At 39.3% G+C, this 15,392-nt stretch overlaps 1 protein-coding gene across 1 annotated transcript; it reads right to left on the reverse strand.

Moving 5' to 3' along the window:
- Positions 1-12: 12 nt before the first annotated feature.
- On the reverse strand, positions 13-12,788 carry gmps (guanine monophosphate synthase). The gene is made up of 16 exons (XM_069669100.1): positions 12,575-12,788; positions 10,896-11,068; positions 10,663-10,777; positions 10,285-10,382; positions 9,310-9,413; positions 9,010-9,203; positions 8,107-8,272; positions 7,670-7,821; positions 7,135-7,308; positions 6,236-6,341; positions 5,933-6,048; positions 5,330-5,455; positions 3,261-3,376; positions 3,037-3,167; positions 2,159-2,331; positions 13-2,022 (listed from the first exon to the last, which is right to left on the reverse strand). The coding sequence occupies exons 1-16, from the start codon at positions 12,599-12,601 to the stop codon at positions 1,921-1,923; spliced, it is 2,073 nt and encodes a 690-aa protein (XP_069525201.1). The 5' UTR covers positions 12,602-12,788; the 3' UTR covers positions 13-1,920.
- Between the last annotated feature and the right edge of the window lie 2,604 nt (positions 12,789-15,392).

The following is a 15,392-nucleotide window of genomic DNA, read 5'->3' on the forward strand; positions in this document are numbered from 1 at the left end:
TTATAGAGGTGAGAAGTTTCAACATGGAGATCTTTATTAAAGCTCAGTTTTCCATTGTACAAATGTCATCATAGATGAAACTGCATGCAGTGGATTGGTTTGAGGCACGTTACTAAAGGAGAATGAGCGTTGTTAAACAAAACTGAAGAAAAAAAAAACATCAGACATCAAATTGCATAACTTAATCTTATTGATATTGCAATTTACTACCAAATTATATGTCCATTATCATCAAGCTGTTGTTTAAATGGAGACATACTGTATGTAACAGAAAATACCCACTTAGAAAAAGGCAGAACAGAGGGAGAAACACTAAGAGCAGTTAAGACAAGTTAGGAGAAGCCGAAATTTTGCCACTAAATGTTAAGGATTTAACAGCAGATGAGAGGCACAAAAACAAATTCTGGAGGCATGAGAGCCACCACATCCGAGTGAAATGTCTCTATTGTGGGGACGATACACTTTTTAAACTCAGTTAAACCTGAGCACCGTATTCACTGAGGTCTAAATGATGAGACTGAAGACTAGAGATATGATGTGCTGAATGGTTTGACAGTGTAAGACAGAAAAAATAAGCTTTCTTACACACAGTGAACTTGTGTTAGAGATGGCAACAGACAGTCCTCTTAACCTTGGACACTACAGAGGGACACATTAATAAGGTGGATTTCTCACTGGATGTTATGCTGATAATAAAACACCAATGCTTAAATGGTGAAAACAAGTGTAATAAATGTGCAAACAAAATGTGCCCTTGTACAACAATATGCAGCCAAATAAGGATGAATTGACAACAGTAATTTACACAATGTCGTTATAAACTCTACTGTACTTATAATTTCATTATTAGCTAGTCTTCTTGCCATGTTTATTCTTCATAGAAAGCATACATATTGCAGCATGAGGAGAAAAAGTGTTACATCCTCCTTTCCGGAAACATCCAGGTCGGGTCACCCCACAGAAATAAACAAAAGCAATCGAACAGGCACATACAAAGTTACCCATCATGTCTGCCTCCTGCACAGCTGCATACTAGTCCTCATACTGAAGCTAAACTTGGCTTTATTGCTGTCCACGGAGGGTACAACAACAAGTCAACAGCTCTCGTCAACAAATGTAGCTTGGAGAAGATCGTCCGAGGAGCCCACAACATTTTATATCACCACAGCATATTCTACTTTTGGCAAAACATAAAAAGCTTAAAAATTATTGATTGGTCACAAGGGTCATCTGTCCAGTTTTACCTTAAACAGACCACCTTCTTCATAGCACAGTATAGAGGCAGAAAGTGAAAATTAACAAGCAGAGAGGATCGTCTTAGGTTGAGAACATTCTGACCTACAATGGTAAGAGCAACACGTCAGACAATAGAAGTCAGAAGACAATTGCCGAAGATTTTCAGCCTCTCCTGTTGCTGTTCTGTCTTTTCTCAACACTACACTACTGCTTGTTTTCACGTTCAGCTCAGTCCCTAACGCAATATGAGGCACAACATCGAAGTCCACTGAATTTTCACAGCTTCTTGCCACTTGCCTTTAATGGTTGACCTTACAAAAGGAAGCAGCAATTTACCTTTTTATCATAGAGAGGAAACACACTGTTGTACATGGATCAAAAAATGACAATATATTATCAATAACATTAATCAATCCCTATCGCCAAAAATATTAAGACCAGGGAGGAGTTGTGGGAACAGCAGAGTAGAAGCGCTTTTGCATGTGCGCCCGTCACAGTACGGTCTGCTCTCCATGGGAATGTTGAAGAGAGGGGTGGAAGTACAGGAGGGAGGAAGAGGGGGGTTAGGATAGTAGGAAGAAGAACGGAAAAGGACGAGTTCACCAGCCCTCTCTGATTTCTGTCGAGTGTGTTTGTGCATGGTGTGTGTATATGTGTCCTAACGGTAGAACGTCATGATGGGTTTTATTCCCACTCTGTGGTGCCAGGTGGCTTTGAGGTCAGATCATACATGACTCTGGAGATGCCGGGAATCTTCTTGATCTCATTTACCATCTTCAAAACCACCTGAGAAAACAGAAGAAAAGATAAATAACTTTCATTGTAAAACTCAAAAGCAGAAAGGTTAAAAACCTCCTCATGAAAATAATTATTGGTCTAGCAAACTACCAAGACCAAGTTTTGAGGTTGAATCATGGTATACCTCCTCTGGGATATGGTTTCCAGGCATGGCAGGGATGCCAGTCATGAAATCGCTGGTGATGAAGGTGCGGACCACCACAGAGCGCCGGCAGGATGGCTGCTTTTGCAGTGGGTCACGATCAAAGTGCAGAGGAGTCAGGATGACCGGCATCTGGCTGATCTTACCGGAAAAGCCTAAAAGAGAGGCAGACGCAGATAGAGGGAAGAGTTATTATTGCTGATATACAATAACTAACATTGATAACCAAACTTTGGAAACAGCTCCACTGTCTCCTGCTGAATCGGAATAGATAGTTTAAAATAAATTAATCACTTACATCTTTAAATAACTGTGACAATCCATTATAAAATATGGAAAGCTTCTCTTCTGTGTCTGTTCAATAATTACAACCCTAACTTTGTACTAACAAAAGAGGTGAAACAACAAACACTACATACTTTGCAAGTTTACTCTATTTTGAACTTGCAAAAGTTAATATTATTATTTATATTGAATCAAATGTGGACTTAATATTTAAATAAACCCTAAAATAACATCTTAAATAAGCACCAATACACACTAAGTGTATCCATGGCCGTATGAAATAACAGGCATTTTACAGAAGAAATTTGTTTTGAATGGAGAACACTGAAAATATTTTGTTTGTCTCTGACGACATGTTACATTCCCCATATGGCTGTGAGTATGCAGAAGGGTAATGTATGATGCTTGGCTTTGTTACAGCAGTAAATGTCTACAGAAACTGTATGGTCTGATAGGCCTGAGGTTGCCTCCTTTTTTACATCTAGTAAAGATGCAGACACACTCAACAGATTATTTGTGAGAATTTATATTTCAAAGTAAAAATTCTAAAAGCACCTGGACACAAACACACTTACCAGACTCTCTAAGGATAGAGTGAGCTACAAAGTCAGCCTGTCTGAGCGTGCTCAGAACACCTGTGGTCAGGAAGGTTGGGGTAATGTCTGTTGGCGGCTCTTTCACTTGAGACCCAAATACATACACAACTCTGGAAAAAACAAGACATGAAGACTGCGTGTTCATAAGCAGCACTGAAGGCTTAAAGGAGGCACATCACAGCAAGCAAAGGTTTGTGTTTTACCTATTGATGCTATGGCACATGCGAGGGATGAGTCTGGCCAGGAACATGAGAGATTCCCAGTGTGGAGATTCTTTACTTGTGACACCACACACATAACTGTAGGACCGGCAATCACCCTGAGAAACACAGACAAATAGTATTATGTATTTTTAAAGCTATAAACACATTAGGCTTATTATAAAGTCTTAATAAAGATAAAAAGAAAAGAAAAATCTTTAACTAAAAGATAAACATACATGCATATTTTTCCAACCATTTTGTTACATAAACAGTTTGTTTCCATAAAAAGAATTTCCATAATCTGTCCGTTTTTAGTTCCGACAACTCTGGAAGCAGAAAAAGCTTCCTGTGTTACTCTTATGTATCCTGTCTGCCCCACAATCTGAGGTTTAGGGTAAATTTAACTTAGACACCCACAGTAACTGTCTAACTGCAGTGAGGAAAGTAGTCACAGCCATCTTGCTCTCCAGGCAATACTTAAGGGCAGTTTAAACTACTGGATAATATTTTTAGTTTAACATGTCTAGGGTCTGATCTGTAGAAATATTTAAAGACTAACATCAATCAAAAGAGTTAAAAACTAAAATGTTCGACAGTAGTTGAAACAAAATCCCTCCCTTGGCTGGAGAGGGAGAGAGTCAAAAAGTAAGAACTGAGAAGCTTTGTGTGGGTGGGTGTGTCTTGTGGTGAACCACTTAATTATAGTGGCAAGACAACGAGACAAACAGCAAAAGTGAGACACTGTTTCAAGCTTCCACTACTTCTGGGAATTCATGTGCAGTTCTACACATATCTGAATTCTTTACAGACATGTATAGCCAACAGCTCCTAAACAAACAAATCAGCCATGTTTGGACTAACCTAAAAAAAGCCTTCTGCCTTTAAGACTGCCAAAGCAAGTCTACTTTATAAATACTGCCAGTTAATACATCTGGGCTGCCCATAACTGGAAGCATCATTCACATTAGGATAAAGTACAATTTGGATAGTAAAAAGAAGTACCGAAGCTTTAAAAAAAATAAAAAAAATCCACTATCATATTTTCCAATGTTCACATTTCATAAAACTGGCAAGAGCAAAAGAGAGATAGGCTGTGGTAGAGCGACCTAGATAGAAAGTAAAGAGCGAGAGTGATGTCATTGACAACAATCTGCTGAATCAGAAAAAAAAACATGATTTTCTGATGGTTTTACAGTAGCTATGTTTTTCAGAATATATTAACACGCCCACACCTCCACACAACCCTGTAACAAGGTGCCCGACAGATGACACCACATCCTGTCTGTTCTCTCTGCTCTGCCCTCAGACACAGCTGCCGCTTTCATACAGCTGGGACACAGCAGACCATTCTCATTCTCAGGTGGGCATATACCAATGCGTGATCATGACCCTTTGGTGTCTCACTCAGACGCAGAAGGTAGCGTCTGTTGCAAAGGAACCAACCTGCATCCTGTTGGCTGCAAACCACTGATGACCAATGATTGACCCTCATAAACCTCCAAAACACAGTAACAGAATAAGAAAATACAGGCATAGGGCAGGTTTTTTTTGCAGATACAGAAAGTGAAGCACACCTTTAGTGTGTAATAAGTGCAATAATTGTATAGAGTTGTACAAGAAATTCCCTCACAATCATCAATGTACTACAATCGTACACATTATGCGTCTAAGTATTAACAGTATTTTATCAGTGTAGGTATGTGTTCAGTGACTTTTTCAGTACCTGCACCATTTGCAGGTTTGTAATAAAAGAAGGAAAATACCTTATTTTGTGCTTAGGACATCTTCTTTTGCCACCATATCAGGTATTGTATTGTTTTGTGTAATTATTTTCCCAAATTTAAAATTCTGTTATTTTGATAAGCCTTAATCCTCTGGGACGTTAAAATGTTTATCTAAGAAGATTTGTATAAATAGGAAGGAAATACATAAGTTTGACCTATGAACATGAAAGTGATTTGAACAGCCTCACTGTTTTTATAGATAAGACGGATTGTTGGTTAACTTTGCTGGACAGTGAGAAATGCACAGTGCCTGATAAGATGCTATTGATTGACCAATTGGGTTACCTGGACACCGACAGTTTTGATGGGCAGCAGGAAGGCATTTAGTGAATGAAGGCTGGTGATCTGCATGAGCTTCTCTTCCTCTTCGTCTGAAATGCACGACTTGACTCTCTGCAGCAAGGCATGGGGCTGGAGAGGAAAGAGACAGACACACAAGCAGCATGCAAAACTGGAACTTCAAGCACACAAAGTGGACAGAAACAGAAACTTCCAAGGGCACAAACCACAGAGCTTCAAATATAGAGCTCTGAGTATGTTGGGACTACCTTCAGTCATTTTGCCAATACTTCTTTACTTTGACTACATTGCCAGTTTGTCACATATTAAACTTTAATTATTGATCAAATGAACAGCTGTTCTGCATGTCACTGTAAAGTAACCTAAACCACAGTTCTACTGTCAGACAACCTGCTGTAAAAACAACTTCGCTTCTTTTTCTTTGGTAAGTTAATTTGTAGTCTTACTGCATGTATGAAGAAACAAGCTACACAATTTAGAAAACATCTTGAAATAATAAGAATAATATGGCTTTTGATGCAATTTAGTCAACTAACAGACTTATTTAATCATTTATTTCAGATGCTTTGTTTGTATTATTGTTCTGACCTTTTTGACACTTGCAGAGAAGTCTGTGATGATTTTGAGTATGTTGTTTGTTTCAGCAAAGTCCTTACAGATGTAGGGCTCCTCTGCACAAATCACCCTGATGGACAAACCAGGACCTAAAGCCACAGAAAAGAGATGGTGCACATTCAAGCGAATATAATATGATGTGAGGACAGCTTTCATTATGTCTATATGAATAAGTTAATGTGTATATAAAAGAAAGATACAGCATTATTTAAATGCAAATCAATAAACTTGCGTTTTTTCAAAGAAGCCACATAACAGACGTGTGAAAGGACTTGCCTGGGAAAGGGTGTCGGGAGACGATCTCCTCTGGCAGGCCCAGCTCTCTCCCCAGCGCTCTGACCTCATCTTTATGGAAATCTTTTAAAGGTTCGATTACTTTTCCCTGGAGGATCACAAAGCACTGGTGTCAATAATGCAACAGTGAAGGAGTGAGGAATATGTAAGTATGTTGTAGTATACTAAAGTATGTTGTATGTCAGCTATTGAGAAGGAGAGGGAATGTTTCACTGCTGCATTACTGAAGCACTTTTGAGGGACGAGAGTGTCTTTGGTTGATAAAGGACAATGTAGACATATATTTTAATTGAAGTGTAAAAATGTAAAAAGGACTTGTGTCTTGCGTCATCATGTCTTCTCTAAACTGCAGGAGCAGTTGCTCCTTTTACACAGGGTTATTCGTAACGAAAGTTAATGCTACACTTCTATTTTCTCTGTGATTTATAGCATTAAACACAACAGCACAGTTTAATAATCTGTCTGTACAACTGCAGTATCAAATTGTTTCTCTGGTGCAGAGTGCTGCAAAACTGTCCATATTAGAAGCAAGTGTGCTGTTGGCCACAGGGGTTGTGCAATAAGTTTTCCAATGCAGAATCTGTGCGGACCTGTTAATAAGTAATACTATTTCAAGTATATGCCATTTTTGTGATCATTGCAGTCGACTGTCAGATATCCTAACACCTATATGGCATCAAAACTAAAACTTTTTGTTATTGCTCTGCTTCTGTTTTTCTTCTGTTATTAAGGATAAAATATCTATATTCCCAACTCTGGAAAGCATGGTTGATCAATGTATGCGTTGTCCACTGAATATGATGGCTGTACTGTGAAGCTGCAGTATGGGATATATCAGGGATGTAAATGATTTAAGTATTTGTGTCTTATGTGTGAAGTACCTCATCTCTGAGTTTGCGGATGAGCTCGGTGTCATTGTGGTGTGTTTTGATGACCTCTGCCTTGCCGCTGGCAATATGAGAAGCGCTCTCAATAAGATCAGGCCGCAAGGTACCCTGGGCCAGGAACACCTCCTCTGGCTTCAGATTCATCTCTCCTATCACTTCATTTGCAACCTGTGAAACAACACAACTCCTTAACTTGGATATAACAGAGAAACATTACACGCTAATCAACATCATTATCATCAATATCATTATGTTTAGTGAGCTTTTCTTAAAGGTGGAAAGGGATTCTGCGGACCGAATGGAGTTTGGTAACTCATTTGACCACTGGGGGGCGACAGAGGAGCTAGCTTGCGACATAGGGCCCTGTTATGATGGGAGTACCAGGCGCCTTTCATTGGCAGAGCGTAGTGGGCGGGAGGGAGTGTAGACCTGGATGAGGGCGTTCAGGTAGGTAGAGCCGTTTTTGTTGCTGTTGTGCAAGCGTACTTAGAACTTTTCATAGAAGAAACAATTAAAAGCCTCTACTTACTTTTACAAATGTATCTCCAATGATTTTCCTTTTCTCCTCTGGGTTGGTAGTCATATTCAAAGTCTTGCTGATGCGTTTTCGTGGCGTCCTGTCCTCCTCTGAGATGGGAAGGGTTGTTGTTCCATTGTAGAAGGTGTGAGCTGCATTAACCACTAAATAGAGCAACATTTAAAAGAACAGAAAGAGAAAGTAAAAAGACACATTTGGGTAAGTCTATAAAATCTAAAAAAAACAATGAACATTACTGTTCGCATAATTATACAGTGCGATGATAGTAGACATTTAAAATAATGCTATAATTTCATCATCTTAATCATCTCTGCAAAAATGTTGCTTTACAATAACTAATTTTATTAAATTCATTATGATACAATTATAATATGATAAAATGATAACTTAAATTTGTTCATTACAGTAATTATTGCTCTCTATCCCACCTTTGAGTTTGATTCCCAGCTTGGTGAGGGCCTCCTCCACACTCTGACTCTCTCTCTTCCTCATGAAGCCGTTGTCGATGTGAACTGCTATCACCTGGTCTTGGTTCAGAGCTTTGTTGAGGAGAGCTGTGCAAACTGTTGAGTCTACCCCGCCACTCAGTAACACCTAAAGACATCATCAGAGTCAGTCACAGCTGTGCAGACAAACAGCTAAATGAACAGCTGACGGCTACAATTCTACACTGTTTGGTCTCTGATCAACATTATGTCCGATTGTTGTTTATGTTGGCTTTCCCTTTAATTGTCATGTTATCTTTGACATATGATATTTTGTCTGCCAGCAGGCTGTGAAATATTAGACATTATGAATTGAATTTAAAAGGGGAAGATAACTACAGCCTTGACAATTAATTACTTAACTTAATTACATAAAATTGGCTCTCAGGAAACGCACTCAAAATGCCACACTTGCATAATGCAACTGCAGGAACCAGCTATCACAGAGTTTAGTAACAAACAGTAAAATACGTATTCCTGACTGTAGTTGAGGAGCAAAAAAAAGCTTCATGTATTTCTTTAAATATAACTCCGGTGCTTTGAGCCTGTTTCCAACACTCATTTATCGCCTTTACACCCCCTGAGATGAGGCCCAGTTTGAAGCCGCTCAGGGAGTTGACTACCTCTTTCCAGATAAAACAGGGTTTAATTTGAGAGTTTAATTGGTTCTACTTAACTTCCCACCAATGCTGCTGCTGTCACCACTTCCTGAGCAGCGACCACAATACACTGAACACCCAGAGAATTAGACTTTTGGTCAAATCATCTCCCACAGCAAGTATAAACATGCTGAGAAAATCGTTCAATTTTACTCCTTTTTTCCAGTCATTGAGCAGCTTCACTCACCAGCACTTTAGACTTGTCTACTTTTTCTTTGATCTCGTCAATGCAGGTCTGTTGGCGGTTCTGTACAGTGAAGTTGCTTGTACATCCTGCAATCTCAAACAGGAAGGTACGCAGCATCTCCATGCCTCTCTCTGTCAAGTCTACTTCAGGGTGAAACTGTGTTCCATACAGCTTCTTCTGCTCATTAGCAATCCCTGGGTAGAAAAACAGATTATTTACATTCACGTAAAATCTATAATTAAATGAACAAAGTATGTGTACGTCCTCAGTTATGTTAACCAGGGTCTGTCCGGCACTCACCGGCAATGATATTCCCTGATTGGGCCACCACTTTAAAGCCATCGGCCACTTTATCCACACTGTCTCCGTGGGTCAACAGGACCAGTTCCTCCTTCTGAAGGCCTCTGATAAATTAAACACACATGCTGACGTCAGAGAGATGGTTGGTGTTTAAATCACAAAATGGAGTCATGTTAACAAAACCTGATTTCACAGGTATTTATTTAAGTTAGGCGTGAGACAGTAATGAAAGACTGCTGCCGTCTATTTAAGACAGTGGCATTTGTATAACAACTAGAAGAGATATATGACAGCATAATCAGCGGTTGCATTCTGCAGTTTTGCACAACAATATCTCAGATTTTGTGATGCTTAATGGTCAACTTTTAGTTACTGCAAGCGACTTTGCTTTTGGGTCGATCTCGGCAAGACCTGTGGACAAAGCAATACCTCCTATCTCTTTGGTGATCCTGTCCTACACATGCAAAGTAGTATTCTGTAACGAAAAAAAATCCTCCTGCTGCCTAACTGTCAAGCATACCACTAACTGAGGCTTCTTTATGTGAAAATTATAAACATAGGCTGTTTCGGTAGTGTGCTGTAAATCAAATTGTCTGACACCAACCCGATAGCAGCAGTTACAGGCAATAATATTACTATAGAGAAATAGACGATCTTCTCACTGATGGTCTTGTTTGCTTTCTTAGGTCAAATAAAGGCACCATTATTAATTTTAGTTTCTTTCATAACCAGTTAAAAACTCCTCACAGGAGCTTTATTTATTTCAATTGACAATAAGGTGTTAAGTTTATTGTCTTTCTTCACTCTGTTTTTGGCCATGTTGGTTTTGCAACAAGTATGCTTGTATGTTCTGACCTCATCCAAAAGCTCTCAGTAAATTTCAGTCTTAAAACAAAGTTTTAAACAAACATTAACAAATAAATATAATGAAAAACAGACTTGTTTGCTTGTGATTAATTTGAACAACCAAATTACCTGAAGAGAGAGCAAGTGTTGTCCAGTCCAATGCTGAACACTCCGTCTTCCCTGACACTCTTTTTGTGTACTGTGCCACCAAACACCTTATTCATCATCTGTAACACAACACAAACAGCAGAGTTAAAAGTTGGACACAAAGATAATATTTTGCTGTGATACCAAACATGCTACGACCGTCTGCCGTGTTGAGAAAAGTAATGCTCTCATGTCCCTCAGCTAGTGTCACAGGCCCTTCAAGAAGGTGTTGATGTCCCACCTGGCCCAAAAGAGCTGAACACAAATACTTCCTGGAACATGGGCCTAGTGGAAGAATAAAAGTACAAATCCCTGCAATCACTGAATTATACAGTGCATGTTCATGTATGCGCAAGATACCTGCATCCCATAGCAAATCCCAAGTACAGGCTTTCCTATGGTGAATATGGCAGGGTCGAACCAGGGGGCATCCTCTGCATACACAGAGGCTGGACCTCCTGAAATGATGACTGCCCTAATAAGGAAAAGGGAAAAAAAACCCAAATTATATAAAACATTTACATATTGACGGAATAGAGTATCATCGATATGAGGCAGAAACATTTTTTGCCTCACATGCTTCTCATGCTCACCTGTAGCCCTGTTCCCTGATAGCAAAGGCTGGGGTCTCTAAGGGGAGAATCTCAGAGCGTACACACAGCTCCCGCACTCGTCGGTCAATCACCTTGCCATACTGGGCCCCAGCATCCAGAATCGCCACTGCTCCCTCACAAGACCCATTCTGCTCTGCGCTGCTGATCTCCAGCTGTGGACACACATTTAGAAAAACACACATTGTTATGTTTAAAGTGCTTGCAGAGTTCATGATGAGCTGAGCAAATAGAGAAGTATACACCCATAAACACTTCTGCACACATGTTTGTTACTAGTGTTTGCTACAGTAATGTCTTACTGCTGTCTAAAGGTGTCAACAGTTTGCTGCAGGTTGGAGAGGTAGATGGTGTAAGGTAACCTATTACTTCTAGACCTAATAGTACTCCGTCTCTGTCCTCCCCATAGACAATGTGACTCAATAAGGCCTAACATAATTATGGACATGTGAGCTGTAACACAGACAGACAGTCACTTTCGTGAAATGTATTCAGCGCATCAGTAGAATCACATGAAACCCACAAGCTACCGAAAGGTTATGAGTGAGGAGCCTTATATCACTTTTCAAGGTTGCTGAAGAGGAAACCGTTTCTTCCCAGAGCTTTAACAGAACTCTGTATTTCTAGGTTTCTAAGCAGTTTTTCAAAACAAATTTCAGCAAAGGTCCTAGAGAGAACCCAGATCACTGACAGCTGACAGCAAAACTAAGTATATAAGGACGGCAAGAAGAGAAACATGAACCCACGTGGTTAGAGGAAGCACCTCGGCTCGTGGATGTTTCTAAAACAACTTGGATTGATCATCTAACCATCACCTCTGATCTGTTTTCTATCAGTGTACTCAATAATATAGTTTAAAGCCGCTGACAATCACAGCAGCTCTAGCAGTATAATCATAACACGAAAAATATACAACAGTTTACAGCACACTTCAAATCAGCTGGTAACACCGTAGTAGTAATTGCACAAGTTGTCAGACCGGTAACCGCAAGTTGGCTTATACTAGCTCAGTGACGACGTTCACAAACCTGTCAGTTACTGACAGTTACTGACAGCAGCTGCATGAAATAATACGAGTTTGCTATAAGCTCAATGTCACTTTCCAAAATAAACACAAAAGCATTAGATCTAAAAGTCTATTTGTTAGTTGTATCATCATCTGAAATTCCGACCAACTGGCTAAAGCTAGCTAACAAATCACCTATGTAGCATGCTAGCTCACGGGTAGTATAAACAGGAGCTAGCAATCCCCATTAGCCTTTTAGCATCACGTCCTGTGAGCAGCTGGCTAAGTTAGCGGTGCTATGCTAAAACCCACGCGGTGCATGGAGGCAAGGGGTGCTAAGGGGGATCCTTCACAAGTAGGCAACATAGTGGCGAAATACGTGTAAGATTTTTAATGGTAAAAATCATAGCAATAACATATCGGCTAGTTAGCAGCTATGAGCAACATGTTAACGTAACACTGCAACAGGCACATAACAGCGGACTCAGTGATACTCAGCGGAACTGGTGGACGTTACATGCTCTCTAACTTTCCCCCCAAAGGTACACACAGGCCCTAATTAACCGGGAGGAACAACACCAGCAACCAGGGTCCTAACACGAAGTCATCCTGGCTACCCTTTACCGGGCGAGCGGTTAGTCCAAGCTCCACTGACCTTGCTTTCTCCGTTGCACAGAGCCATGGAGGACCGCCGTGTTGTGGAATGAGCTCTCCCCTACGCCTCGGTGTCCCAGGTCTCACACAGAAAGAGAGAGAGTGCTACTGGTTAGCTCCTGGCTCAGCACGCCGACTACTGTTTCAAAAACAGATTGGGTTGTTGGTTTGGAGATGGGCTGTCACAGTCTGTCCTCCTCCGGCTGGGGAATAACTTTCACATAAGGAACAGACTAAATAAATACGTCTGGGTTTCATGGGTGGAGCACGAAGTTCCCAAAAAAAATTAAGTCAGGGACATTGGCCCCACGGGGGATGGGCTTATACAGCATAGTAGAATTTGACTGATCATATTAATTATGAGCAGCTATTTGGGTTTTAAACAACTATATACAATAAAAAATATTTATGTATGATTAATGACATCGACTTTAAGATATGTTATTGTTTCGCAAAGAGGTGTCCAGAGGAATCTCTTAGGATCTTTGCCAATCCGTTACCCCTGTCCAGCAAACTGAGAATTAAATAGCATTATATATATTTCAAATCAAAAAGGAAATCGCCCTTACCTCTTTTTATATGGTTCTAGATGCACAGTCCCTACAGATACAAGTTTTTAAGACAAAACTTTGCTTTAGGACAGGAGCACAGTGATCTGGATAAATATCTTAATTAACATTGGCACATTTTATATTGCAGTATTATATATTTATCACGATGGCCAACATTTTAAAAATGAGAATGTCTCTTTGGCTTATCTAGGATATCTCACAAATTAAGTACTTGATCAGAAATGAATCCAATAAAATCTAAAGCAATATGTAACAGTCCAGCCAAACACCAACAAAAGCCAGTTCAACCAGGTGGTTTAAAAAGGATAGCTCTCTATTTCAGTCGACAAATGCCTATAGTCTCACAGTATATGTACTCATAACACCTATCACTGCACTCAACTATGCAGCTCATACATCAGACTCTGTTAGGCAGACTCAGCAAGTATGTGAGAGGAACCCCCTGTACTTTAGCACATCCACTCTACTATTCAAGGTGTGGGTGACTATACTCTGAGGTTTTCTCAATGTCCTTTTTGTACAACATAAATGAATAACCATCCAGATTATTGTTCATGTGTGACATTTGGGTGGCTTTTACATGTATTTCCTTAAAAATTTAATTATTTGGCTAATAATAATTTAGTGGCACAATCCATACATCATTTAAAAAGGGATATGACATGCACTTAGAAATCTTAAAGCTGGAATTCCCTGGAAGATCAATGGAAATGTCACAGCAGAGACACAAGTTAGTCAAATAGACAAATGTAAAATTCCACTTTTTGCGAACGAATTTGTAGTTAAGGTTATGAGATGTAAATATGTCAGCGCCATCCTGTGGAAAATATAACAACTTTGAGTGTCTGTTGAAACCTATGATCCTTGTTCTAAACCAGTTAAAAGACATTAACTTATTAACCATAGCAACAGCACTTTGCCTTGGTGAAACAGTTGATCATTAGCATGGATGAATTTACCTGCTAGGGACTACAAGAAAAAAAAGATTGGTCCCTGTTGATCTCTTTTTCTGGTGACTTCTTTCATTAATGTATTTCATATAATACAAGTTCATATTGTGCTTTTATTTCTGTGCATTCACAAACATATTTGCAATCAGAGAATCAGACCACAAAACCTACAGAGACTGGGGCCTCTGCGGTTCCTCAGCAGACACTAAGTTTGCCCAGTAGGTAATCCCGTCATGAAAGTTGCCTGTTATCACATGCTGAACCACCCAAATGTGCCTGTTGTTCTATCACATGTCCTCTGTGAGGATAAGCAGCTTCACATGCATTCATAGCAACCACAAGGCAAAGCATGCCGCTATTCATTACCTCTAACTCAATTATGGTGTAATGAGTGCATCATGACTCTTGGCAAAAGATCTTTTGATGCTTTTGAAGGTTTCAGTGAGGTATTTGCTTAACAATTGCAGGGTGTGGGATAAAAGATTTGAGATCACTTACTTCCTTCTTTATTTTGATTCAATTGTATTTATATTGTTCAGCTGAATTTGGATCCTAGATGTCACAAGTCATCCTTCAGTAGGCTACATCACTGCTCTGAATGAAGATTTAATTTGAAATAATGTCCTGGACATTATTGGCATATGCTGATTACTAAAGGATTTGTTCATCTAGTCAGTTCAACAAGGGTCAAGACCAAGCTGGTCTTTAGAAACAACATCTGGGTTATAAAGAAAAATATAAAACCAATTAACCATTTTTAAAAGTATTGATACTTTATAATTTTGGTTTTGATTAGGGAAATCCTCCATTGATAGTCTTCTGATGTGTCTATCATATCTGATAGGGAATTCAAATTATTGTGTTCATCAAATTTTGTAAAACAACAATTAACAATCCTTAATTTATATAGCACTTTTCCTATGCTATGGTCTTAACACAAAACAATGACTTAATATTGTCGAGTCCAATTATAAAATACATTCACTAGAACAGTATCCTATGATTTTGCATTTAAGTCAACAATAAGCTAATTTAATTTAGCCATAGAGATTTGCTAACAAATCAAATTCACATTTGTCAGCCTGATTGTCTTGGTTTTATGCTGACAATGAAGCCTCAGTTTGATGAAGTATAATTGTTAAATAACATACCAATAGCAGAATGCAGTCTATCTCTTAAGTTTCATGACAGTATTTTGAGTTTGTGAGGACATTTCTATCCAGTCTTGACAGGCTACAATTATATGTTTGTGTTTAAATGTCTGCGAAGGTTCTCATTCATCTAGGTCATGGTAATT

This window comes from Semicossyphus pulcher, unplaced genomic scaffold (assembly GCF_022749685.1).
Source record: "Semicossyphus pulcher isolate SPU_LCO1_2020_fin unplaced genomic scaffold, fSemPul1.0.p SCAF_19, whole genome shotgun sequence".
NCBI lineage: Eukaryota > Metazoa > Chordata > Actinopteri > Labriformes > Labridae > Semicossyphus > Semicossyphus pulcher.

Coding starts and splice junctions, on each gene's coding strand:
- gmps (XM_069669100.1), bottom strand. CDS start 12,601: ATGGCTCTGTGCAACGGAGAAAGCAAG. Junction 10,778..10,895: donor ATCAGGGAACAGGGCTACAG/GTGAGCATGAGA, acceptor TTTCCTTATTAG/GGCAGTCATCATTTCAGGAG. Junction 5,456..5,932: donor TCTCTGCAAGTGTCAAAAAG/GTCAGAACAATA, acceptor TTTCCTCTCCAG/CCCCATGCCTTGCTGCAGAG.